The sequence below is a fragment of the Durio zibethinus genome, chromosome 1 (genome assembly GCF_047325235.1).
Source record: "Durio zibethinus cultivar Kanyao isolate XHJ-2024 chromosome 1, ASM4732523v1, whole genome shotgun sequence".
Classification (NCBI taxonomy): Eukaryota; Viridiplantae; Streptophyta; class Magnoliopsida; order Malvales; family Malvaceae; genus Durio; species Durio zibethinus.
This window is the reverse complement of record NC_143162.1, coordinates 5,140,122-5,164,690: the sequence shown is the minus strand read 5'-3', so window position 1 is coordinate 5,164,690 and position 24,569 is coordinate 5,140,122. Positions and strand designations below refer to the sequence as shown.

The 24,569-nt window shown below is 33.1% G+C and overlaps 3 protein-coding genes across 12 annotated transcripts; all 3 read right to left on the bottom strand.

The window, feature by feature from the left end:
* Nucleotides 1-3,878: 3,878 nt before the first annotated feature.
* Nucleotides 3,879-5,934, bottom strand: LOC111311030 (UDP-Glycosyltransferase superfamily protein). 2 transcript variants are annotated; one of them, XM_022910407.2, is made up of 2 exons: nucleotides 5,094-5,934; nucleotides 3,879-4,989 (listed from the first exon to the last, which is right to left on the bottom strand). In XM_022910407.2, exons 1-2 carry the CDS (start codon nucleotides 5,722-5,724, stop codon nucleotides 4,037-4,039), a joined length of 1,584 nt encoding a protein of 527 aa, XP_022766142.2. In that variant the 5' UTR covers nucleotides 5,725-5,934; the 3' UTR covers nucleotides 3,879-4,036. The 2 variants fall into 2 exon arrangements, with proteins under 2 accessions (XP_022766142.2, XP_089615365.1); XM_089759239.1 differs by having other exon boundaries at nucleotides 5,112-5,934.
* A 4,688-nt stretch (nucleotides 5,935-10,622) lies between these two features.
* LOC111311828 (TSL-kinase interacting protein 1) lies at nucleotides 10,623-17,072 on the bottom strand. Of its 5 annotated transcripts, none has more exons than XM_089760363.1 (14): nucleotides 16,943-17,072; nucleotides 15,513-15,703; nucleotides 15,297-15,379; nucleotides 15,172-15,219; nucleotides 14,963-15,072; nucleotides 14,461-14,545; nucleotides 14,079-14,358; nucleotides 13,617-13,748; nucleotides 13,358-13,515; nucleotides 13,019-13,257; nucleotides 12,556-12,931; nucleotides 11,611-12,030; nucleotides 11,389-11,541; nucleotides 10,623-11,232 (listed from the first exon to the last, which is right to left on the bottom strand). In XM_089760363.1, exons 2-14 carry the CDS (start codon nucleotides 15,637-15,639, stop codon nucleotides 11,008-11,010), a joined length of 2,436 nt encoding a protein of 811 aa, XP_089616489.1. In that variant the 5' UTR covers nucleotides 15,640-15,703; nucleotides 16,943-17,072; the 3' UTR covers nucleotides 10,623-11,007. The 5 variants fall into 5 exon arrangements, with proteins under 5 accessions (XP_089616489.1, XP_022767312.2, XP_022767313.2 ...); XM_022911577.2 differs by having other exon boundaries at nucleotides 11,389-11,517; XM_022911578.2 differs by lacking the exon at nucleotides 16,943-17,072 and adding an exon at nucleotides 16,432-16,835 and having other exon boundaries at nucleotides 11,389-11,517.
* Nucleotides 17,073-17,860: 788 nt separating this feature from the next.
* On the bottom strand, nucleotides 17,861-24,501 carry LOC111311824 (phosphoglycerate kinase, cytosolic-like). Of its 5 annotated transcripts, none has more exons than XM_089760341.1 (15): nucleotides 24,394-24,501; nucleotides 24,051-24,202; nucleotides 23,918-23,964; nucleotides 23,193-23,463; nucleotides 22,511-22,854; nucleotides 22,137-22,422; nucleotides 21,598-21,665; nucleotides 20,679-20,930; nucleotides 20,300-20,375; nucleotides 19,985-20,061; nucleotides 19,831-19,880; nucleotides 19,629-19,713; nucleotides 19,405-19,503; nucleotides 18,641-18,988; nucleotides 17,861-18,518 (listed from the first exon to the last, which is right to left on the bottom strand). In XM_089760341.1, the coding sequence occupies exons 1-14, from the start codon at nucleotides 24,411-24,413 to the stop codon at nucleotides 18,758-18,760; spliced, it is 2,058 nt and encodes a 685-aa protein (XP_089616467.1). In that variant the 5' UTR covers nucleotides 24,414-24,501; the 3' UTR covers nucleotides 17,861-18,518; nucleotides 18,641-18,757. The 5 variants fall into 5 exon arrangements, with proteins under 5 accessions (XP_089616467.1, XP_089616473.1, XP_089616475.1 ...); XM_089760347.1 differs by having other exon boundaries at nucleotides 17,861-18,486; XM_089760349.1 differs by lacking the exon at nucleotides 18,641-18,988 and having other exon boundaries at nucleotides 17,861-18,486.
* Between the last annotated feature and the right edge of the window lie 68 nt (nucleotides 24,502-24,569).

The following is a 24,569-nucleotide window of genomic DNA, read 5'->3' as shown; positions in this document are numbered from 1 at the left end:
AACTCAACCAAGAGATTTTCTTCAAACTCCTTTTTATAAGGAAATTGAATTTGCTGGATTTGAATAGCTTATCAATATGCATGTGATTAAAGGTGAGAACCAAATTTGAAAAAATAAAAAATTGATTCAAACTCCTTCAAACATGCATGCGCGTTACTAAGAAAGCTATTTTTTTTTTTATTATCAGAGTAGAGTAAGTCATGCCAATAAATTCCAATAACAATTTTTGTAAAACATTCAAGCGAAGAAACACAATCATACTCATAAACATTCAATGCAAAATAAAGCAAAAAAAGAAAAATCTGCTAGTGAGTTTTTGTTAAGGGTTTGGGGTTTACTTTTTTTTTTTTTTTTTTTTTTACTTATGGGTTTATGCCATAGAGATGAAGGAGGAAATCTTTTATTATTTTTTTGTTTATTTCAACAGTTGCAAATGATGGAGATAATAGCAATGCACAAACATGAAAACATAAAAATCTAACAATTAATCGAACAACATGCAATCTGAAAATTCACGAAATAACAAAAAATAGTCTAACAAAATCCGAAAAGAGAAAAGCATTGTCCAAACATATCAGCTTACTGCATGGCAATTGATTTCACTAAAATCTAAACTACATTATCTTCAAGAATATTAAATTATAATGGCAATTGTATGTTGATAGCTATTACATGCTAACATCAATTGAAACTTCAATAGATCCAATTATTACATGAGTATAATTAGCTTCACTTTGCAACACTTTGCTCACTGACTGCAGCATCTCAGCATTCTACTGAACCATTGTCTAACTATAATGTGATATCATTCTCCTTTTTTTCTTTTCCTTATGGGCTTGAGCTTGATATCTATAACTATCTTTTGTTTTTTTAGAAAAATGTAGAGAACATGCTTTTGAAAAGATACAAAGAATAGAAGAAATAAAAAGTCATGAAAATTTTTTAATAAATAGGTTGATAAAAAAATTTTAGAAAAAAATTTAGAAGATGAAAGTAAATATAATAGAAAAAGGATACCACTTGTTAGTGCTTTTTCTTATACATTGGTAAATACTTTCATTACAAGAGAAAAATATCAAATGAACTTAACTTCTGCCTTATCATTAGCATGGAACATTACTACCTTCATGGCTTTATAAACAAGTGATACTCCAACAGCTCTATTAACAGTATGGTCTTACTAGGGGAGCCACCAGAATTCATTAAGCATGTTAAAAAGTTGAGTTTCCCAGTGCTATTGTTCTGCTAAAAAATTAATTGTTCATTAATAATTGTTCATAACTAAAAAGACTTAAAACTTAAATTTTTTTTTGAATTTTTGCCTTTTCCTTTTACTCATTTTTTTTTTGAAAATTATCAACATCGGAAACTAAAATCAGAAAAATTCATAACGCAAAAAAAAAAAAAAGGAAAGAAAGTGCTATGAAAATACTTATTATTAGTTCAAAAATCCTAGAGTGCATAAATTTAAACATACTTTAGTTCATGAATCACTAAACTAAAACCGATAATGGATAACATCATGATTTTGAAAATATTTTTAAACGATTATAATTGAAAGAAATTTAATATATTTTCTTAATTTTTAATAACTAAAATAGAGCAATTAAGTTTAGGGTTTTAATGAGTTAGGGAAGAATCGGAAACTTACCACTGGAGCCTCTGGTGGCCATATTGGCAATGACGCGAGCCAAGCAGAGACAAAAACATTGAAATACCAACAATTAATCAAACAACATGCCTACAAATAAATACCCATAAAAAAAGTGAAAAAAATCCTAAGAAATCAAACACAAGAAGAAACTTACCTAATCAAAGAAAACAAACAAAATAACAAAAAAACTTAAAACTGTAAAAAAGAGAAAAAAAAAAAGAGAAGAAGAGAAAATCATTAATAAAAAAACCTAGAAAAGAAAAGAAGAAATAGAAACAAAAGCTTAAAAATGACTTACATTGTTAAGCTAAGAAGAAAAAAAAAACCCACCTCGAGAAAGACAAAAAAATGAGATTTTCCTCTACCCCCATTCTTTTTTCTATCTCTCTTTCTTTCACTTTCTTTTTTATTTGGGTTCTTTTTTTCATAAGACAAAAGCTTTCTCTCTTGATTTGGAGAAAATAAAAGCAAAAACTTATGGTAAAGACAAAAATTGCTATCTCATTCAATTCAATACAAATAGGGGACGACTTTTACATATTAATATAGATCTTGATATATGAAATAGATTATATCTCAAACAGCTCAAATCTAAAATGATTTAAATTCAAAATATTCAATTTCATAATGATTCAAACTCGAAATGAACTTGAACCTGAAAATAAACAAACTGAACCAAATGTACCAAATTACCACCTCTAGTGGTGTAAAAAACTATTATGTCTTGATCATTGTTAATTTAGAAATGTCATATAATTGAGTGAAATGGAAATACAAGTACAAATCTTAGATTAAGGTTTTATCATTCTCTTCGTTTAATACACTAACGTAGAAAAAAAAAATCACATCCTTCATCAAAATTGTCTCATTATCAGTTGTTGATGAAACGAGCCAATCAAGGGCTTTCATCAAACTCCTTTTTACAGGGAAAACGAATTTGCTAGATTTGAATAGCTCATAGTTTGCATGTAATAGTGAGTTAGTTTCAAAAGAAATAAAATAATGGTCCAGAAATGAAAAATTTCAAATGGCCCTACCCCTCAATTATTTCAAACCTCGAATGCATGTGCAACAATATCGCAACAACATGTACATTCTTCGTCAATCACATATTCACCAGCTGGTAGAAATATATGTTATACATAGAATTTTCTCTCTCTCTTCTGGATTTCGGATTGATGTAGATGGAATGGAAACTTTTGGAAAAGAATGTCGAGGAAACCGTATAACCTAATGCATTTGGACAAAATAAGAGGAAGATGTTAAAGCAACATTAATCATTTTGAAAAGTGACTTATTATCTGCACAAATCACTAAAAACCTTTTTTTTTTTTTTGGAGGGATTAAGGCCAAATTTGGATTCAATATCAAATATATTAATTTTATTGACTTGTATCATTATACTTTTAATTTCACTGATTTTTTTTAAATAATACAATTAGAAAATTTCATGAAATATTTCACTAATGCAAATCGTAAATTTTTATTGATATCATTATACTTTTATTTAAAAATAAACAAAATTAAAAATATAATGATTAAATTCAGTGAAATTTAAGTGTAGTGATAAAATTCAATATTGTTCCGTATGAAAAGTTAGAAGCAAACTTGATCTTATGCCTTTGAAGAATTTCGATTGCTTGATGTTGGAGTATAAGGCATAAGAGAATGAGAAGTTCTACAACGAGACATAAAAATATTAATTTGTTGTTCCTTCTAGTCATCGAAAGAACGAGAGCAGAAAACAATGAAAACACCTATTGAATATGAGGAAATAGCATGAACTTTCAATTTTAAGTGGTTAGATTGTTTATATTTCACATCAATGAGGGCAAATTAAAACTCATGAAAGTATCAAAATAGAGAAAATATTGTTGAGTTTTAATTCAAGTGGAGGATGGATTGCATGCATGCAATCAAACATGTGATGAATTTATTCTAAGTTTTTTTTTTTTTTGGGTAAAATAAGGTTGGAATATGCAAATATAAAAATGAGTTGTAAGTGTTGAAATTTAATTTAAAATTTAAATTTATTGTGATATTATTTAAAAAAAATAATTATATGAATCAATTAAATTAAAATTTTAAATTTATTTTAGATTTATTTTTAATTACTTTATTCAGTAAGAAGAGTTGAACTCGGCTCCTTCCCAATATTATTTTCTCTTACAATAGAAAGACCAAACAACTCATTAATAACATGAAAAGAAAAATTATCTAATACTTTGTTGGTGAAATTTTAAATTTTATTTTATAATTTAGACATCACGTTAAGAATTTTATCTACAATATATGAAAATAATATTTCATATAAAATAAATAAATAACAAATTCATGGATATTTATTTTAATTATACAACACAGATCATCATTCCACATAATCTAAGCATGATTTGCTGATGAGTTGACCCCATGACACATAGCGGATCCACGTTTCTTCCAAGTTTTGATTTGTACATCACTGATGAATCGATTGAGGTTTTCTTCAGATGATCCAACGGTTGATAATGCATTCTCTAACTTCTTTTTGACCTCCTTGATATTCTTCCTTAATTCATCACCTAATTTTCCACCCATCACACGGTGTATCTTCTCCGACACTTCATGCCGTTTGATTTGCTTATTATCAGAAAGATTAAGTCCAATTTTCCAATCATCAACCACTAGTTTTCTATTAGTGAATTGATCAGTCAACAGAGGGAAACAAATCATCGGTACGGTGCACCATACACTTTCTAGTATAGAATTCCACCCACAATGAGTTAAGAACCCACCAACCGCTGGATGTGAGATCACAGCAATTTGGCAGCACCATGAAACAATCATACCCGTCCCTTTTATATTTTCTTCAAATCCAACGGGTAAGAAATCAGTTTCATCAGAGCTCACAATGTCAGGGCGAAGCACCCAAATAAAACTCACCCCACTAAGCAAAAGCCCATGGGCTATTTCCACAATAGTACTTTTACTAACATGAGCATAGCTACCAAACGCCACATATAAAACTGACCCATGATGCTTTGTGTCGAGCCATTGGGTGCAATCAGACTCGGTCCACAAGCTCGTAGCCACAACGCTCTTGATGAACCCAGTTGGGAAAATGGGCCCAATTGCATAAGTTGGTTGCTTTTCATTCAAGGCTGAGACTGTTTCATGTTCAAGCTCTTGTACTGTGTTGCAAATAATGAAATCTGCTTTCCTTACGTCCTGGAATGCCTTGTTGATTATACGATGCGCCACCGTTGATATATCAGATGCTTGCAGATATGACATCAAATCCTTTGGTTCTATAGCTCGAACCCCAGGGATGTAATCGATTATATCATCACGATTATCTGAAAACAACGATAATCATCCAGTTAGAGTATCATATCAACCGTCGTGTGGCGTCTAGATAGAACAAAAAAAAAAAAAAACAAGAAATGAGGTTGTTACGTACCAATAGAAGCGAAGTGACCATTATTTATAAGCAGGTCGAGGTGGTAGTAAAGAGTAAAGACCAAAGCTGGTTCAGTCCAGAAGGAAACATTAACTAGGTTATACTTGTTTGATATCATGGAGGACCAGACATAGAAAGTGTCGGCTATTAAACAAGTTGGAGGAGGGTTTGTTTCTATTGTGTTGGCCACGAGTTCATCTATGTGAGCCGACATGACATGTAAAACACCTTCAAAGAACTGGTCATGGTTGAGGGAACGATCGAACCGGAGTGGGAAACCATCACTGACTACTGTGTAACGAACGTCGAGACCTGATTTACGTGCCTCCGTGAAGATGTCATCGTTGGAAGTAGTGGAGTTGGGTTGGGATTTGGTTATCTGGTGGTGGATGGATTGAGTGTTGACGAAGGTGATGGTGAGGCCCTTTGTTGCAAGCTTCATGGCAAGATGAACAAAGGGGATCACATGGCCTTGAAGAGGGTAAGGAATCATGATAGCATGAGGCTTTTGGTGATTCTTCTCCATTTTCTCTTTTGAGTGTTCGGTGTGAGAGAAAATACTGTCAGACAAACGAAACGATGGGGGTGGAATAATTGGAATGCCATAGCATATAAAGACAGGAGGGAACATAAATAGTAACAGATTTGATGAGGTTAGGTTAGTAACTACGGCATCAATTAATTCGAGAACACTCGTCGACTAACAAAATTGTAGATTGGTCTGAGAGACGACAAACAACAACTGGATCATGTTGTCGGTTTTGAAGTTAGTGCAGTGTTCATTAGCAATCGATGTTTCTGACAGATTTTTGTGATGTTTCACTGTCACAAGAGAAAACAAATATTAAAGGGTATAATTGACCGAGAATAAAATTGATTTCAATTAAAAATAATAATGATGATGAAATTAACTATTGTGATGATAAATTAAATAATATAATGATAAAATTAAAATCAATAATAAGAAGTATATTTAAAAACAAACCATCATAATAAAAAAATATATTTAAAAACCGATGTAACAATGGTAATGAGTGATGACAAAATTGAAAATAATAATTGGCTACCTTACCAAAAATAAACTACGAAAAAATTAAAAAATAAATCAGTGTAAAAATTGAATGTATATTGAAAAATTGCTTATTAAAAATTATATAAGAATCTTAGATTTATATACAACTAATTAGGAGTTAAACTAGGAAATTAAATCGTCATAAAAAACTAATCATATAATTGAGGGATTGTCTATCCTAATTTTAGGGATATAAATACTTAATTTTAGAGATAAAAATATAAATATACAGATTACAAGATTACAACAAGCTATAAATAAGTATTTTCTCACACTCCTCCTCAAGCAGGTGAATAAGTGTTTTTCATTCTCAACTTAAAAATAATTTCTTGAAATGTTGCACTGTTGAGACTTTTAGTCAACATATCTGCAAGTTGATCCTTGGTTGATACATAAGGTGTACAAATCAACCCACTATCTAATTTTTCCTTTATGAAATATCGGTCTACTTTAATATGTTTTGTTCTGTCATGTTGCATAGGATTGTGTGCGATACTTATTGCAGACTTGTTATCACAGTAGAGTCTCATTGGTCCATCCCACTTGATCTTCAAGTCTTCTAGGATAATCTTTAACTATAGTAGTTCATAAATTCCTTGAGCCATTGCTCTGAACTCTACTTCAGCACTTGATCTTACCACCACATTCTGTTTTTTACTCCTCTAAGTCATAAGATTACTACCTAAAAAAGTGCAGTAACCCGAGGTGGATCTTTTATCAGTTACTGAACCTGCATAATCAATATCTGTATATACTTCTAGAACTAACATTGAATTTCTTTTTAATAAAATACCTCTCCTAGGATTGGCCTTCAAATAGTGTAATATACGGTAGGCAGCCGTAGGTGCACTTCTTTAGGACTATGCATAAATTGACTTACCACACTCACAGCATATGCTATATCAGATCTAGTATGTGAGATATAAATGAGTCTTCTAACTAATCTTTGGTACATCTCTCTATTTATAGTAGCATCTTCATTAGCTTCTTCAATTTTATGATTATGATCTATAGGGGTATTTGCAAGTTTACATGCAAGCTTTTCAGTTTTCTTCAGAAGATCTATCACATATTTCTATTGTGAGATAAAAATATCATACCGTGAGTGAGCTACTTCAATTCCTAGAAAGTACTTCAAACTCCTTAGCTCTTTTATCTCAAATTCTTTAGCCAAACATTGTTTTAGAGATTCTTTCTTTTTCATCATCTCCAGTTATAATTATATCATCAACATACACCAATAGAACTGTGACTTTCCCTGAATTAGAGTGCTTGATAAAAAATGTGTGATCTCTTTGACTCTGTTTATATCCCATTGCTAGCATCACTTTGATAAATCTCTCGAACCAAGCTCTAGGAGACTGTTTAAGGCCATATAAAGTTTTTTTCAGCCTACATACTTTGTTTGCTTCTAGATAACCTTCAAATCTCGGTGGAACCTTCATATATATTTTTTCTTCCAAATTACCATGTAGAAAAGTATTCTTTTACATCAAATTGTTGAAGCTGCCAATTGTAATTTGTAGCCAATGATAACAAAATTCTAATTGTATTCATCTTGGCAACTGGAGCAAAAATTTCCTGATAATCCACTCCATAAGTATGAGTATAGCTCTTAGCCACTAATCTGACTTTATACCTTTTAACAGTACCATCTACCTTATATTTTATAGTGAAAACCCATTTACACCCCACTGAGATAATGCCTCGGATAATGTAGTTGAAACAAAAATAGTATTTAGGCTCACAAAAAAATTTTTGTGAGATGGTGAGAATTTTTCAAATGATATAAAATTAGAGATTGAGTATAGTGGATGCTTGGTACATTCTCTGGTTTCTTTTTTAATGGCAATAGACAGATCATAATGACTAATTATAATTTTAGGAGATTCATGCTCATTTGAGAAACAGAGTAAAAAATTATAGTTACCTCATTTCTAGAGTAAGGATCAGGTTCTTGGACTGGTACTGATTCAGGATTTGAAACTTTTCTTCTTAAGTGCACCTGTAATTTCTTCATAGAATCAAGAATAATATTATCATTTGTCACATCTTTCATATTTGGAATGGGTACAGACTCAAATTCAGTGTTTGACTTGAGCTAAGCAGAAATAGGTTTCGACTCAGAAGAATTAATGGGTGTAAATAGTGAAGAAGGGGGTAAATCAAGCAAAAAGAAGTCTTTATCCTTATCTTCCATGAATGAAGTCTCTCCTTGAAGATAAGATTGAGTAAAAAATAGTTTATTTTCTTCAAAAGTGATATTTACAGACACATAAAATTTTTTGGTAGGAGGATGATAGCACTTATATCATTTTTGAGTTGAATAATACCTCATAAAAATACACTTAATCGCTCTTGAATCCAACTTTCTCCTGTTATGACGTGAACATGAACAAATGATGTATAACCAAATATCCTAGATATGAGATTGTTTGTGGTGTTGAGGTTGGGATAAAATTGTAAAAGTAGTTTCATAAAAGTTTTAAATCTAAAAACTCTTGAAGGTAACTTATTTATAATGTGTGTGACAATAAGAACAACCTCCCAATAGTAAGATTTAGGTACATTTGCTTGAAAAAAAAGCTTGAATTATGGCTCGTAAATGACTGTTTTTCCTCTCTGTCACTCTATTATGCTGTAGAGTATTAACACAAGATGACTTATAGATAATCTTCTCTTTTTGAAAATAGGTGGATAGACTCTGGTTGAAGTAGTCTCTTGCATTATCAGACCTAAATCTCTTGATTCTCACTCCAAATTGATTTTGGATCATGTTTTGAAAGCTTAAAAATATACTATTCACATCTGATTTGGATTTAGGTAAAAAACTCAAGAGATCCTGATACAATCATCTATGAATGAAACAAACCATCTCACACCAGAAATATTAAAAATTGTAAAGGGACCTCAAATGTCACTATGAATCAAATAAAAGGGAGTAGAACTTCTTTTGTTACTGATTGAAAAAGACACACGTCTATACTTTGCAAGTTCGCAAATATCACAATAAAAATCTTCGACATTTAATCCTTTGAACAAAGAATGAAACATGTTTCTCAAAGTTTCAAAAGAAGGATGTCTAAGACGAAAATGATAAAATCATATTTTGCTTTTATTGAAAGATTTTTCAGAAGGAAATGACAAAGGTAAACTATTATTGATATTACTTGTGTTATTTAATATCTCAAGATAGTATGGTCCATCCTTCTCCTTAGTAAATCCAATCATCTTCCCTGAACTTTAGTCCTGAAATTCACAATAAGAGAGATAAAAAGTTACTTTGCAATTCATATCTCTGGTAAGTTTTTGTATAGATATCAGATAAGTAGATAATCCAAGAACATAAAGAACATCTTTTAGAACAAACGAGAGATTAACTTGAACATCTCCTAATCCTGCCACTATAGTAAGTGAACTATCTGCAATAATAATTTTCTTATTACTAGGACATATGTTATATGTACTAAACTTTTGTGAGGAATGTGTCATATGGTCTGTGGCTCCTGAGTCAATGACCTAAGAACTAGTAATAAGCTTAGCCGAGACATTTAATCTATGAGAACCGAAAGCTTTACCTGAACTAGAAATCTTACCTAAAGAACATACCACAGTAAGCTTTTCAAGAATTTTCAATAAGTTTTTTAATCTTTTTCCTATCGAACTTTTCTTGTTTCTGAGATATCTGTAATACTCTAGTGATTTTTTCAGTTGACATTTCCTTAAATTTGGTGGTAGTGATATCTTTCTTTAAAAGTGTTCAGCAATGAAAGCCTAAACAGGATTCGACAATAAAGACCTAAAATAGAAGTCAGTAATAAATGTTGAAAATTTTGCTTCCCAAGAAAAGCCTAAAGCTCTGATACCATGTGAAAAAATTAAAAAATAAATCAATTTGAAAACTTAATGTATATTGAAAAATTGTTTATTAAAAATTATACAAGAATTTTAAGTTTATATATAACTAATTACGGATTAAATTAAAAAAATTAAATCTTCTTAAAAAACTTATTATATAATTGAAAGATTGTCTATTTTAATTTTAAAGATACAAATATTTAATTTTAAAAATACAAATATAAATACACAAATTACAACCTACTATATATAAGTATTTTCTCACGCAAACGACTATCTTAAAGATCAATTACTAGACCCTTCCCCTTTCGACGGAAAACCGAAGAAGACAACACACTTGAAAACCCCGACTCTACCTGCGATGAAATCCGACCGAAGCCTAAAAATTCACAGTCGTGTGATTCTATTCATTTCATTTTCAATTCATGCATCCAGTAATTAATAATTAACATTCACTTCATCATTAAATGCAAGTGAAAGACATCAAATCATAAAGGAATATTTGGTTTTTGTTTCTTTAGGTTGTTAAGAATTAAGATGGCTTTAATACAGCCTCACTGATATATGAATGCAAATTTTAAAAGCAGGAAAGCTGAATCTTCTCAAAAAAATCCATTCAATTAACACATATAGCAACTGAACAAAAACCAAGAACGTCAAATAAAATATATAGAACGGCTGATCTGGAGTCGTCTATTTGAGTTGCTTCGTTAATCGTCAGACTATAAACAAGTATACAAGAAAGATACAAACTGACAGAAGTCCGCCACCACAAGTGTAGGAAGTGAAGTGCTTTGTACAAGTTGACAAGGCTCGTTCATCAGAGAAATTCTCTAATAAAGCCAAAATTCTCCTGGCTCGCACCAGCCTGTCTCTTAACACTTTCAGGTCAGATAAACTTGTTAGTCAAGCCTCGAAAGTTCCCAAAAACATACCTTTTACTCTCAATTAGTGTCTTCACTAAAATCGAACTTGATTAAGATTTCAACCCTCACTGCCAATTTTAAAAGCTGAGGAGACAGCGTTCCGAGCTTCTACTGTTGATGTTGATTCTTTCTTGTCCGACCCGAAAAATGAGCAATTTTGAAAAGCATCCAGACTACTTGCTATTAGACGGTTTAAATCTCCAAGGCTGTCACCTAAAATTAAGTCTTCACTATGATACTTACAAGATGGTACATCAAGATCTAGTGGTCCTAAAGAGTCAGGCTGCAGTGTTGAGAACAAGAAAGATAGTCAGTTGTATAAAGAATTTATGACTTCACAAACCCTTACTAACAAAGCAAGCTAAGAGTTAAGCCTCAGAAAAACAACTACCCTGCTTTGAAGGTTAATGCAATGAAAGGCTTAGAAAAGCTAACATACCCAATAAATGTCAGTCAGCCCATTGAAAACCTTTTCCGTAGCATCCATGATGTGTGGATCAGATGGACACTCATCTGTGAAGTCTTCACAAGCAGAATTTTCCATTGGCTCCTCTGGATCAGGTGACGCCTGTGAGAGCAGCCAAAAAGACATCTTGCCTGGTTTCAGTTAACCATTCCTCAGACTAGACAATCAAATTGCCTGAATGGAAGTAAGACATACCTTAGTAGGAGTGCTTGATCCCACTGAGTTTGGTCTTGCAATCTGTTTGCAGGCTGCTTGGGAAGTAACACTGGAGAATCTGCAAATGTCTGCACAGGGAATGGGATTCTTTGGAAATGAGAAGGCATCACATGTTTCTTCAGCATCCCAGATAGAAGATACATGGAATGCCAATGATGGAATTTCCATCTTGTTTTGATGTCTAGATATATGAGCAGCAATAGCTGCGTCAAATGAATCACAGCTAAATGGAATCTGCTGTAGACATTGCAAGCTGTCTGCAACAGGGCGGTCAACACAGTTACCATCCAAGTCCTGAGGCACTTCTGCAAGAAGATCTCCAACACTTATGTTTGTGAGACTGTCAGCCCATTCTCCAGCAGATAATGCAGCAGTATTATTGTTCAATCTCTGATCATCCTAAGCAAACAAAAGAAATTATAATGTCAGAAATGTACAGGGAATCAATACAAAGACTATTCATGACTAACAGATCTTGGATGTCAAATGTCGCCACTGCTATTTGTTAAAGAAATTTAGTAAACCAAGTAAGTCCCAATGGGCAGTAAAAATAAAAGTTAAATTGTTTGAAATCTGGCATGTTGGTTGAACAAGGAAGCCTCGGCAACAACTGCAAGGATAATGTGCAAGTGTCCAGGTCATAGGTAAAGAGATTTACATGGATCCTCTGATGCTAATAGCAGAATTCAGAAGAGATGATCTCTTGATCTAGCAGATGACTAGTCAGTCATTTGCAGCAGGCAATTTTGTGAAGCTCAAGATAATGAATAAAATTGATAGATAAGTTTAAATTAAGGCTACCAGACTTAGATAATAAGCACAAAAGGCACAGCTTTGGGATAGAACAAGTTGGAAAGTCTTCATAACTGCCAGCTGAAACTCTCAAACAGATTTAAAATCTTTGAGAAAGGGATGGACACTTACTGCATCTTCCAACCGTCTCATAATAGGAACATTGCAAGTCTCACTTCTATCTGATGATGCATTTCTTGCAGGAATAGGAGAATCCCCAAGATTATCTTCAAGACCAGTGGTAAGGTATGTGCTCATGTCATTGGGAAAACCGGTTAAAGTAGGTTCAAGGGCATTATTTTCTTTCTGTAATATTGGCTGATTCTTGCAAGGATCATCAAGTTTCTTAGACAGATCACTGGTAGATGAGACAGATACTCGTACTTCTTCCACAACAGAGCATTTCCTATTTTCAACGTTCATATTATGCACACTTGGAAGGTAGGATGAAGAAACAGGTGCTTGCCACGTCAAAAATGCAACTTCAGTATCAGAAAACCAACCATACCTTCAAAAAGAGCTTATAAATCAGCAATTGTCCATACAAATCTAACACAGAAGATAGCAATGAGGCCAAAACGATATCGGAAAGTACCTTAGGCGAAATAGTGGGGGCCTTCCAATTGTTGCATATACATCTGCTGCACTGACAATGGACGCTTGAGTCCAGCTCTGATAACCCCTAAGGTTTTCTCTTTGAACACAATAAGGGAAAAGCATAAGCTCTCCTGATGCTACACTTGAGTTGCCCCATTTTCGATTCAGATGCTCCAATACTGATGATATCTTCTTCCGAATACTAAGAGTGAGTTCCAAGTGTGGATTGTGTTTATCCTGACAAGAGATGAAGACCAATTATTTCCTTAACGATGCCCAACTGGTAAAACTTGATGCTACATCAAAATCATCAACATAATTTCCTTTTGGTGCTCACCATTTCCAAGGCTCTTCTAGTAATGTCATCAATTGGAAAGAGTTGGAGCTTAAGTTTCCCAGCAGCATGTATGTTGCTCTCAGCAAAAGGATTTTGAGAGAAAGTAGGCAAGGGAAGTTGATTATTTTCAACTGGGTGAAGAATTTTATGCCCTGGGACTGGAGCAAAAAAAATTGGAGTTGAGAAATTTTCTTATGTTCATGGTAATTTCAATTCCTTTCAAGGAAATAATTGACAAATTAATTAAGTTCAAGGCCACCTGGTGTATCTTGTCCATGCTCAATTTCTTTATCATTAATCGTTCTCTCCAAATGCTCAGCAGCATCAGCGACCAAAGAAACCCCAGCAATTGCAGCCTGTTCCCATTTTTTATACGCAGCTGATAAGGCACCTGCCAAGCATTGTATAGCAATACAAGTTTACCATAATTTTGAATGGCAAACAAGAACAGTAAATTGTGGGAATGCACATACCATGCCTTAAAACATTAAGTATTAATAACACAAAGCAAGAACAATAAGAAACCGTAAGATGAAGGTTGCTATTAGAAATAAACATCAGCCATGACATCAACAACATTGTTTAGTACAATGCTCAGCATATATAACATCACAGCAGCAATACATAAAAGTAAATACAAAAGTGTAAAACCTTATCGAGCCAAAAGAATCTGGAGATATGGTTTATTTAATTTAATTATTTATTTGGGGGAGTAAAGTACCTGGTTTCCGTCGTTGCCTTGCAGGTTTCATGGTATTCGGCTCGCCTTTGCCATTGCTACGATTGATACCCACATTGCTATTACGCTTGAATGAACTTTTTCCAGGTCCTAATTTTTGAATGTTTTGACTGTCTACAAGAACCAGTTTGACTGTACGAGCATCATGTCCAGAAGCCCTACTCTGATTTGTGACATTATTGGGAGATGTAGGTGAACTATTCTCCCCCTGAGAGGTTCGTTTTCTTACATTCTTCTTCCGGTCTTTCAAGAGTTGGTGCTCCTTCATAGGTAAAACATATCAGTCAGTCCAGCACAAGCATAAAATGTCATGTTCAATGGAAAGACAAGCAAACAAGTAATATACAAGATTCTTTTGACTAACCAAAGCTTCAACAAAAATTTTAAATCTTCGAGGTTTTAGATGAAGTTTTGAGGCTCTGCAGCTATACTTTTCCAATAGAGACCACCTGTTAAAGAAGACATGCAATTTTGAATAAAAACAAAAATATAATAGGTCAAGTCTCTGTTAATGTATGATACCATAAAAAATCCTTCAATAAGATTCTAACTTTCATGCTTAACAATGAGCACATAAAGGTCATGTTTGTGCCATATGCCTTCAAATGGGCATTTATTGAAGATTCATCATGGTTATACACCTAATATGTTCAAAGGACATCAACGACTTGCTGGCAGGCAACTTTTTTCCTTTGAAGGGAACCATCTCTGCCAAATAAATCTTCTCTAAATAGATATAATGATGCCTCTGGGTTGTCTTAAAACTTATATTAGTTACCAGTGCTGTAATAATGCATCCTCCATAGAATATAATTGAATTTATATAAATAAGTTTCAATAAAAAGGTAATTAGTTCTCAGCATTACCAGCGAAGCATTGCTGCATTAGTATCTTTAGAGTTTTTGGCATCCAAACATAATCCCGGACCCAGAAGCTTGTTCATCCGCCTCACAAGACGATAGTAATAATGTCTCACCTACAAATTTCAAAAAGAAGGACAAATCAAACATTGACGAGGGACTGTAGTCCGACTTATACTGATAATGAAACAATCAGAACAAGATCTAGTAGACACCTGATCCTTGTTTTTACTTTGCACACGACATGTGATCTTCTCAAAATTCTGCAAGTAATGCATGTGTCAGGAGATATTAAATAGGAAAAAAAGTAAAAGCCATAACACTTGTAAGATTGACTTGCCTTCCCAACTTGTCGTAATGCAGTGAAGAAACTCTCTTCCTCTTGACGTGTCCAGGCAGCCCATTGTCGAGTTGGTTTTTTGGCTGCATTAGGCATTCAATTCATACATTCATACAAAAATTAAATGCACAATCAGTATTTTCCATAGATGAAGATGGTGCATGGACTGAAACACTGAAAATTATTATAAGGAGAAGTACAAGTGCATTCACATACCAGGTTGCTCTGGCACAATATTATTTGAGGTGGATAGCGCTACACTGGGATCTCCTACCTGAATAGGAATATTTTCTTGATTATATTGTGCCTCAGAGGCTAAGGAGACCTGTGACTCTGTCTGCATGTTGATGGCATCACATGAAAACTATTGCTTCATCCTCTTCAAATTTGTATAAAATCAAGTAGCCCTATTGATCACAAGTAAAATAAGTTTAATATCATATAGAAAACTGGAAAAGGCAAAGAATAAAGGAACACAAGCCAATATATAACCATAATAAACAAGCTGAAAGCACATGTGAAAGTACACTTATGCATGCCCCTTCCTCAAGAAAATAGTGAAAATTAGATGTTTCCCCTCTTTGACTCTCAACAAATACAAGAGATTTTTATTGAAAGATAGGATCATGAATTTGGTGGCCAAACTGCACAGAGCCTATCAACAACAATATAGCTTATGGTTTTCACAAGATCGGCTTCCTATCGTCTCCTATTGTGCTGCAAATCTTCAAATCAATCAAAGCATTAAACAAAGTCATCCTTTTTGGTGAAGGGTAAAACAACTTTATATACTAGTGGAGTGAAGCTGTAATCCAAGAATCATATTTGAAGACCTAACACTGCCTCCTCTTAGGATCAGAAACTTGTTTCTATGGTTAGAAACAAGAACTCCAAGCATGCAAATAAGTTAACACTCAGCAACCATGGTATCCTCCGAGGTGACTACCACAATCAATGGGTTTAATATATAAAGCAAATGATTATTCATCTTTTCTTGTTCATTGATTTCTTATTTCAATTTCACTTCTTCAGCAAAACAATATAAATTTGTATTTAACAACAACTAAATTGAACAATGCATTAGAATTCATCACACAATCAATCTTCATATTAAAAGAAATTAACAATGACTTACCAAACAAAACAATCTTCTTAACCATACATTATTTATCCTGATAACATTTGAATTTCCTTACACAAATAAACCTAAAACCAACAAATTCGATCTCCAAATACATCTGTTGATAATCGAATTCAACTAAAATGATCAAGCAATACGGCTTTAAAAATATGCAGATTTTAAACAGAAGGGGAAAAAAACTCTTTCCAGTTGCTAAGAATTGCGAGAAACCTAAAAGCAACAAATTTCGAGCTTAATTTGTTTCAAGTTCATGAGATCCCATAGGGCGAAAAAAAAAATCTGAAGTCAACTGTACGACTAATTGACCAATTTGAATTCCACTTTTCCACATCAAAATAAATAGAACAGAAAAGAAAAACACATAAGACAATACAATAATTTAAATTTTCTCGACTGCCAAACAAAAGCTAGGGTTTCGAACTACAGTAAAAGTTGATCGGCAAAAAATTAATAATATGAAAAAAAAAAAAAACTAAAGAAAATAATGAAGTTAGTCTAAAAATACCTGAAATAGAAAAAGGGATTTGGAGGAACCGAAGGAGCTCAGATTTTGAACAAAGAAGAAAAGCTATTGAAACCGGAAGAATCTTCCGACAGACGTCTACGGTTAGGAAGATAGGGAAAAAAAATAGAACGAATTTTTCTTTAATTTTTTTTCTTTTTACTTTGAACAAAAGGAAAAAATGTTTATTTGGTAATTTCAAAGATAAAGAGTAAAAAAATAAATAAAAGAATTTGAGTATTGGGTTTATCAAAAAGCAAAATTTAATTTGGTACCTTATAAAAGTTAAAATGGACCGTCGGCCGAGAACAAAATAAAAATAAGTGGACTTACCAAATTTTTTCTATTTTTATCATGTTGACGTAAGTAAGAAGCTAAATGTCGAATATTTCTCCTTTTTTTTTTTTCTCTTATTTTATTGAAAATCCTACTCATCATAATTTATATATAGTTAAGATATAGGATGCATGATCCCTCCAAAAGCAAATAAAATTAAGATATAATTTAATTTATTCATATAATTTTAAAAAATATATATTTAATAAATTTGAAATTTAATTTTTTTATTATATGTGATTTTTTTGAAAAAATTAGATGAATTATTTATTTTTATAGGTAAAAAAATTAAAAAATTGAAATTCATTTCATTAAATTAAAGCAAAATTTAATCATCTACAAATGAATTAATATTTTTAACACTTCAAATTGTCAAAATTTAAATTTTTATCACTTATTATAAAAGATTTTTACATTTAACCATTAATTCTAAGACTTTCTTAATTGGAATTTTTCTTTTCTTTCTCTTGTAAGTTTTTTTTTTTTTTTTTCTATTAGTTGACATGTCAAAATTATTAAACCCAAAACATGGTTGATAAATATTAGAAGGCACATCAATACTTAAAATTAAAAACAAGGACCACAAATAAAAGATGGGGATTATTATTGAGTGTAAACAAATGTACCAAGTTGCATGTGAGCATCCAAGAGAGATGCTTTTATCAATTACCAAGTTCAATTTCCTTAACTAAAATCTAAAACATGTTTTGAATACCCCAATCAGGTGAATTATGCTGCTACCTTCTGACTGAGGGCTCTAATGATGAACACTCTTTTGCTTTTGACTAGAACTAGAATGTGTCACCACAGTAATCCAAGGAAGAAAAAAGGTTCTTTCTTTTGGTCACAATCCGAGGAAAAAAGTTGATCAAATCATCATGTCACAAGGGGAGGAACAGATGCCTTATGTTACATTTTCAGAAAGGGGTCTGAAAATGAAACATCACAACGAAAAGGAAATATGAACTTTTAACTTCAAAATGGAGAAGTATTCATGAGTTCTTTACTGCTGTTTCTCTTTCTAAAAAGCTGCTAACTTTTGCCTCATATGAACTCTGTCAAGGTAGTAACTATAGGCCTGATGCTGCTGAGTGCTTAACATCTGAGTTCAATTCCCTGCTTTGGCAGGGTTGCTTCTCAAGCACTTCCTCTATATTGCAGTTGCTTCCAATGTCTGGCAAAACAATTTTTAGGGAAGTTGTAGCATGTACCTGCATGCTCATCAGATCCAGGCAAATTACTCCTGCATAATTAATAACTTGATAAAACGCAACCATGAAACTAGGTGAATTAATAGCATTATCCTTCTCTACAAAGGCATAACACAATTGAATTAGCAACAAAACAAAGCATGGCTAAACTTACCTCCAAGAAAGGGTAGACCGTGGCTGCACCGGCATCCAGTTTCTCTACAGATAGTTTTCAAGTAGTACGTGGATATCCCAGCTATGGCCAAAAAACCAGCAAATGCCAACAGCTTATTCAAGAGCCAGTTGATTTGGAAAGCATTAATCTGTACATAGGAGCTCCTCGATCTATAACATGTTGCTCCCAGTCTGAATGAATTCCAAATGGGTTCTCCTCAAGCCATGTATTTCCATTGATTTTTACACCGCAATGATCATGCAAAAGACAAAGTTTACCCTTTCCATATTTCAAAAACTGTTCTTTCATTCTTATAGCAACTGGTTCTACATCAGATTGCAGAAAGACCTGAGAATAAAAAAGCCAATAAACCTATATGAATCTCATCCTTGCCTTACTTAAGACTGAGAATGGCCTTCCGTTAGTTGCATTTCTCGTTGTTTGATAATAGAGTACCAATCACTGCAGTTTCAGATGTTTCATTCACCAAGAAATAAGATATAAATACTATCGCTGATGTGGTAAACTGCAATTGCCTAAAGAACACAAGGAAAACACATCCACTTTGAGGAAACAGAATGAGCCACATTTGCAGATAGGATTTGTTCTTGTTGCAGGTGCCAATTTCATCTTGTTCAATAATGTTATGATTTAATCTTGTTGAAGGTGCCAATTTCATCATAGAAATGAAGAAACATTAGAACTTGTGAGACATGTGATGAAACCCCAAGAGTTCATGTGTTACAACAACAAAATTGTGTTACCTTCCCCTTAGACGCAAGAAGATCTGCCACTGCTTCAATTAATGACCTTTGCAGCATGCTCCACCTATGTTCCGGTTTGTTAAAATCTGGGTTTGGGCACTACATGGCAAAAGTAATCATGCTTAAATACTATACATTACCATAAAGAAGGGAAGGAAGCTTACTCCACATTGCTGCAAAGAAGAGAATATCATAACTTGAACCGAGTGAACATTATTGTCTACCTGTACTGAAACAAGAACCAATTCTCCTGGGTAACCAGAAACAATGGAACGGAATGTGGATGTCGCATTTGTTTCCACAAAGTACCTAACACAGATGACAGAAGCAACATGGTGATGATATTGAAGTCTTGTTAAAAATGATAAATAATTCAGTTAGTCTTACATCTTTTTCGTACTAATTGCAACTTGCAAGAACCCTTACCCATTCGTTATGCCAGATTGATGAACAGAATCCAAACAACGTCGTACAAGCTGAAAAATATTTTAAACATTTGAAAAGTTTAGTAATAAATTTAAGACAAACCACCAGAGAGGTGAAATAATAATCTCCAAACCAAGAAAATAATAAGACAGACCTTTCCATTAATCTCCAAACCAAGAAAATTCAGATCTTTCCTATTTCTTGCCATTCCCATGATAAAGAGGCCATTACCTGCCCTTGACAGCCCAGATGCATCAATCAATTATAAAAAGGAAAAGAAGGTTCAAAAACACAATCATTCAACTAAAAGAGCCATTTGACTTCATATTGTGTAAAATAGTAAATAAATATAGATTGGTTGATTTCTTTCTGGCCCCTTAGAAAAGCATTATCTGATTTTGTTTTTCTTTTGGGACTATAATAGGAACAAATTGTTAAGGAAACTGTAGGAAACTGAAAGGAGAAGTACCACTTCCAATATCAACGAGTAAAGGATGGGATGGATCACGATAAACAACATTCCAGTCAATTTCAAATGGATATGCCTGCACAGAGCATCCATTTTAAGCAGAAATCCAGAAATTTGTAACTCGTATTTAATATTTGAATTCTGAAACTAGAATCAGTAAGCCCAATCCCTTGGCTCTTTTATGCAAGATCAAATAATGCATCTGCATTGATGCTACCTTTAGTATTTTATTATCCATGTCAAGCACATTTATCTATGGCTCTTTGTGTGAAAACTATAAGCATTACCTTCGGACAAGATGCAAAAATCTTAAAAAATGTTCTTTACATAACCATATGGCAAATGGAGTAAAAGATGAACATGGATGAAGTTGACATACTCTATCTAAGGCCATAACCCCAGGCAGCTTTTGTCCTTTGAGAAACTCCCATACAGCTGAAGCATTCTCTAGCATGTTAAAACAAGATACAGAGCTTGATTCATTTTTGATAACTTCACATGCTGTACTCCCAACAATAGTTATCTCACATTCACATAGACTCTGTTTGTAAAGCATCTGAGCCAATTTAGAAGCGCCACCTGTATATGGGCTGGAGGACCTGAATTTCACTGGACCAATCCATATAATTTTCTGCAAATATTGAGCAATACATCAGGTAAGTCAGACCATGATAATCACCAGAAACAGTATTGAGATTATTGAAACTGTTGCTACAAAGAAAGTCCTAAGGACAAATATGATACAGCCATATAAAATATAGATTTTTTTCAGAGTAATAGGCATTGATAATTTCTTCATACATGATCATTTTACTTATAAATGTTAAATCAATTAAACAAGAATTTTAATGGTTAATATAGCAATAATCACCAAAGAAATTAACATCAAATTAAGGTTGTCAAATATACCATTCATCATGCTTTGGAGCTCATAATCAGGACTATAAAGTGATTGATTTGTCTAAAAGATCATATAGCATATCTAACTAGGTAAAGCCAAATTGCACCAATGTGTCCCAAAATTTCCAAGTAATGAAAGACTTAAGTGTGGAATACTGAAAATCAATGATTTTTTTGCCAATATGCTCATCAAATAGATCCTCAAATTACTAATCCAAGTAATGAAAGACTTAAGTGTGGAATACTAAAAATCAATTATTTTTTTGGCAATATGCTCATCAAGTAGACCCTCAAATTACTAACACTGGTACATAGCATTTCAAATGAAGGACAACCTTCATTCAACCTAAGAGGAACAGGTATTTGTCATATTACTATGATATCCATGTCCACTTTACCTTGGAGTTTGTTACCAGAGAGTTTATTTCGTCCAACGACCTAGGTCCAAGATCAACAGGTAGCCAACCTAAACAGAAAATTTTCAGTATGAGTACTTTAAAAGAGAGAGATTATTATCATTAAAGAATTTTTATTATAAAATTAGACATTTAAACAGAAAAAAACTTAATATCCTATATCTACTTTGCAACAATCAAATATACTGATTGGCCAATTAACACAAAAACTTCAGCAAAAACTTTAAGGAACATCTTCATTTCCAATGCAAACATGGAAGAGATGAAGGAGAAATGGTTCAAAATTATGGTCATTACATCATAAGGCTACCCCAATGCTGAATCTCTAACTGTACCCAGCTAATGTATTGGTGCATAATTTCAAAATTCTGGCAAAGTATGTATTTAAATACACAGCACAAAGATGATGTTTTCAAAAAAGGACAAAAAAGAATTAAAAGATTCATAGTTTATCTTGAAAAGAGCACCAAAAAATGAGAAAAGAAAAAAACAATGTAAGTCATACTTGAACGCAATCTTACCATATGAAACTCCATAAGCAGGAAAAACTTCCAATTGCTGAGGAAGATGTTGATTCATGCACCAAAAATCTTTTGGATATGACATCAGCACATTTTTATCATGTGCAAATCGGACAATGTCTAAAGCTGCTTTATGTGCATCACGTTCCACCAGGTTAGTTGGAACAGAGTGTCCTAAAGCACGTATTATCTGAAAGGACATTAGGCCAACGAAGACCAATGCATCACATCTAGATGCTAAAAATTGTAAAGCAGCTGCCTTGTCTTTGAGATTGCCACCTCCAATCTGCATTAAGTGACAGTAAGTTACTGACAAGTGAAGAACAGATGTCCAGAAATAATTGTCCCAGAATGACTAGAAAGAAAGCCCATACAATTGCAACATATGGTTTCTTGTTAGTTTTCGTAAACTTCTTTAGCTGATGAAGGCTTTCCTCAAAGGAAAAACCAGCCATAGAGGCATAGCAAAAACAAGCAACACCAACTGTTGATGCAAGAATTTTATGAGACTGGCAAAACGAGTCATTAACAAAAATATCAACTTCTGATGATAAAAGTTCAGCAAACTTTGAACAGTTGGCAACTTCTTCCTTATATTGAGAAAGATTCTCCAGAAGAAGGATGTCTGCTTTCTGCAGGTCTTCCCTCTTCAATGGTATGTTGCAAGAAATACATCTTAAAGCAACAACTTTGTGCTGGAGAACTGATGACAAGATATCTGAAATGTAGAGACAAGAATACATTAACTACAAAGCAACTCCTCAAACTAATAGTTTTAAGACTGAAAGAAGATTGAATCAAGCCTCATTATTCAGTATCTGTATGACTCAGTCTCCTTTATTTATAGTATACATGACTTTTAGACAAGGTTAATGAAGTCTTGTGCTTTCATGTCCACATGACTCCTTCACCATGCCAATATTCCCAGTGTTAAAATAGAAACTACAGGTTGTAACCGCCAGGGGGAGAAACTTCTAGTCCTTACCAATTAAAGCTTCTTACTGAAAACAAAAATCATAAAGAGCTCAAAATAAACGAAGGAATGGCTTAAAATACCTGCAACAGCTTCTACAGCAAGATGTTTGGGATTGATTTTCGTATTCCATTCACTCATGAGAATGACTTTGGCCCCAGATTCATGTAAATACTTAATGGTGTAAAGTGCTTTTGAAGCAGATTGAAAACTCCAATCCAGTTTTTCACCAAGCAAAATGGTAGAATCAAATCTCACCATAACAACTTTTGCAACAAGCTCCTCCCGAGGAAATTCTCCGAGAGTTTGTACATGTGGCAAGGCCACCAATTCTACTCCATCAAAGAGACAAGTCTGGGTAAAAATTGGGAGAAAACATTTAAATCACAGTCAACCTACTAACAGAAAATGTTTTTCACCAACTTAATGATTTAATCATATCAAGCCAATTTAGTAAAAGGTCATAAATGTAGCTATGATAACTGGCCATATGATGCTAGAATCAATTCACTGAACCTACATTCTTGATCAAAATGTTTTTTATTTTTCTTTTAAGCATTTATATGTCAAGTTGTCAATGCTCCATAGGGCATTAAGAAATTATCCAGATGATCAAAGATTCGAAAGACATTTTCAGGCTTCTTTGAATTATCATCCTATTCAACACAGGGCTAATAATGCATTAGCTAACAATGTTTTTAACTTCAAAATATGCTAAAATTGATTGTTAATAACTACCGATGCTCATCCCTAATTGTGTAATTCCAAGAAAAAAATTATCTCAAAAGAAGGTCAGATATTAAGGTACCTTTTCCTTATGAGAACTTTTAACATGAGCTAAAACCTCCAGACCACCTGCCGAAAAAGCAACTTTGAGAAAACAATAGGAGGAAAAAAAAAAAAAAAGAACAATCTTGAGCCATTAGTCTCAAAATTCAAACCTTGGAAAGATAATTGAATATTCTTTATGGGAAAAAAGCATGACCCATGTTGAAGCAACTTCCTTTCTTTCCTAGGATGATTGTGGAAACTTAATTTGTTTAATGAAAGAGCTCCCTGGAGTGTATTCAAAACTTGACTCATTCCTCTCTGCCTGATGAACAAGAAAAAGAGTTAAAACATTGAATAAAAAAAACATAGCTAAAAATAAAGTAAAAAAATAATGCAATAATTCCAAAAAAATACATTTTTTTTTTGAGTAGCCAAAAAACCTAAAATTAAATTCAAGGAACAACAACAGCTCTCCAGAGCAAATTCAGGACTAAAGTTTCGTCCTATGCTTACTGTATTTTCTTAGCAACCATAGATAAGAGGAGGAGGAGCCAATGAAACGCTGCTTTTTGGAAAGAAATAAAATAAACATTATGTCCAAGAAGACAATGTAAAACATAAGTTATACGACGCCGTTTCTATCAGAATCGAGATTTTTTTTTAACCGGTTCCTTTTTCTAGTGTAGTGA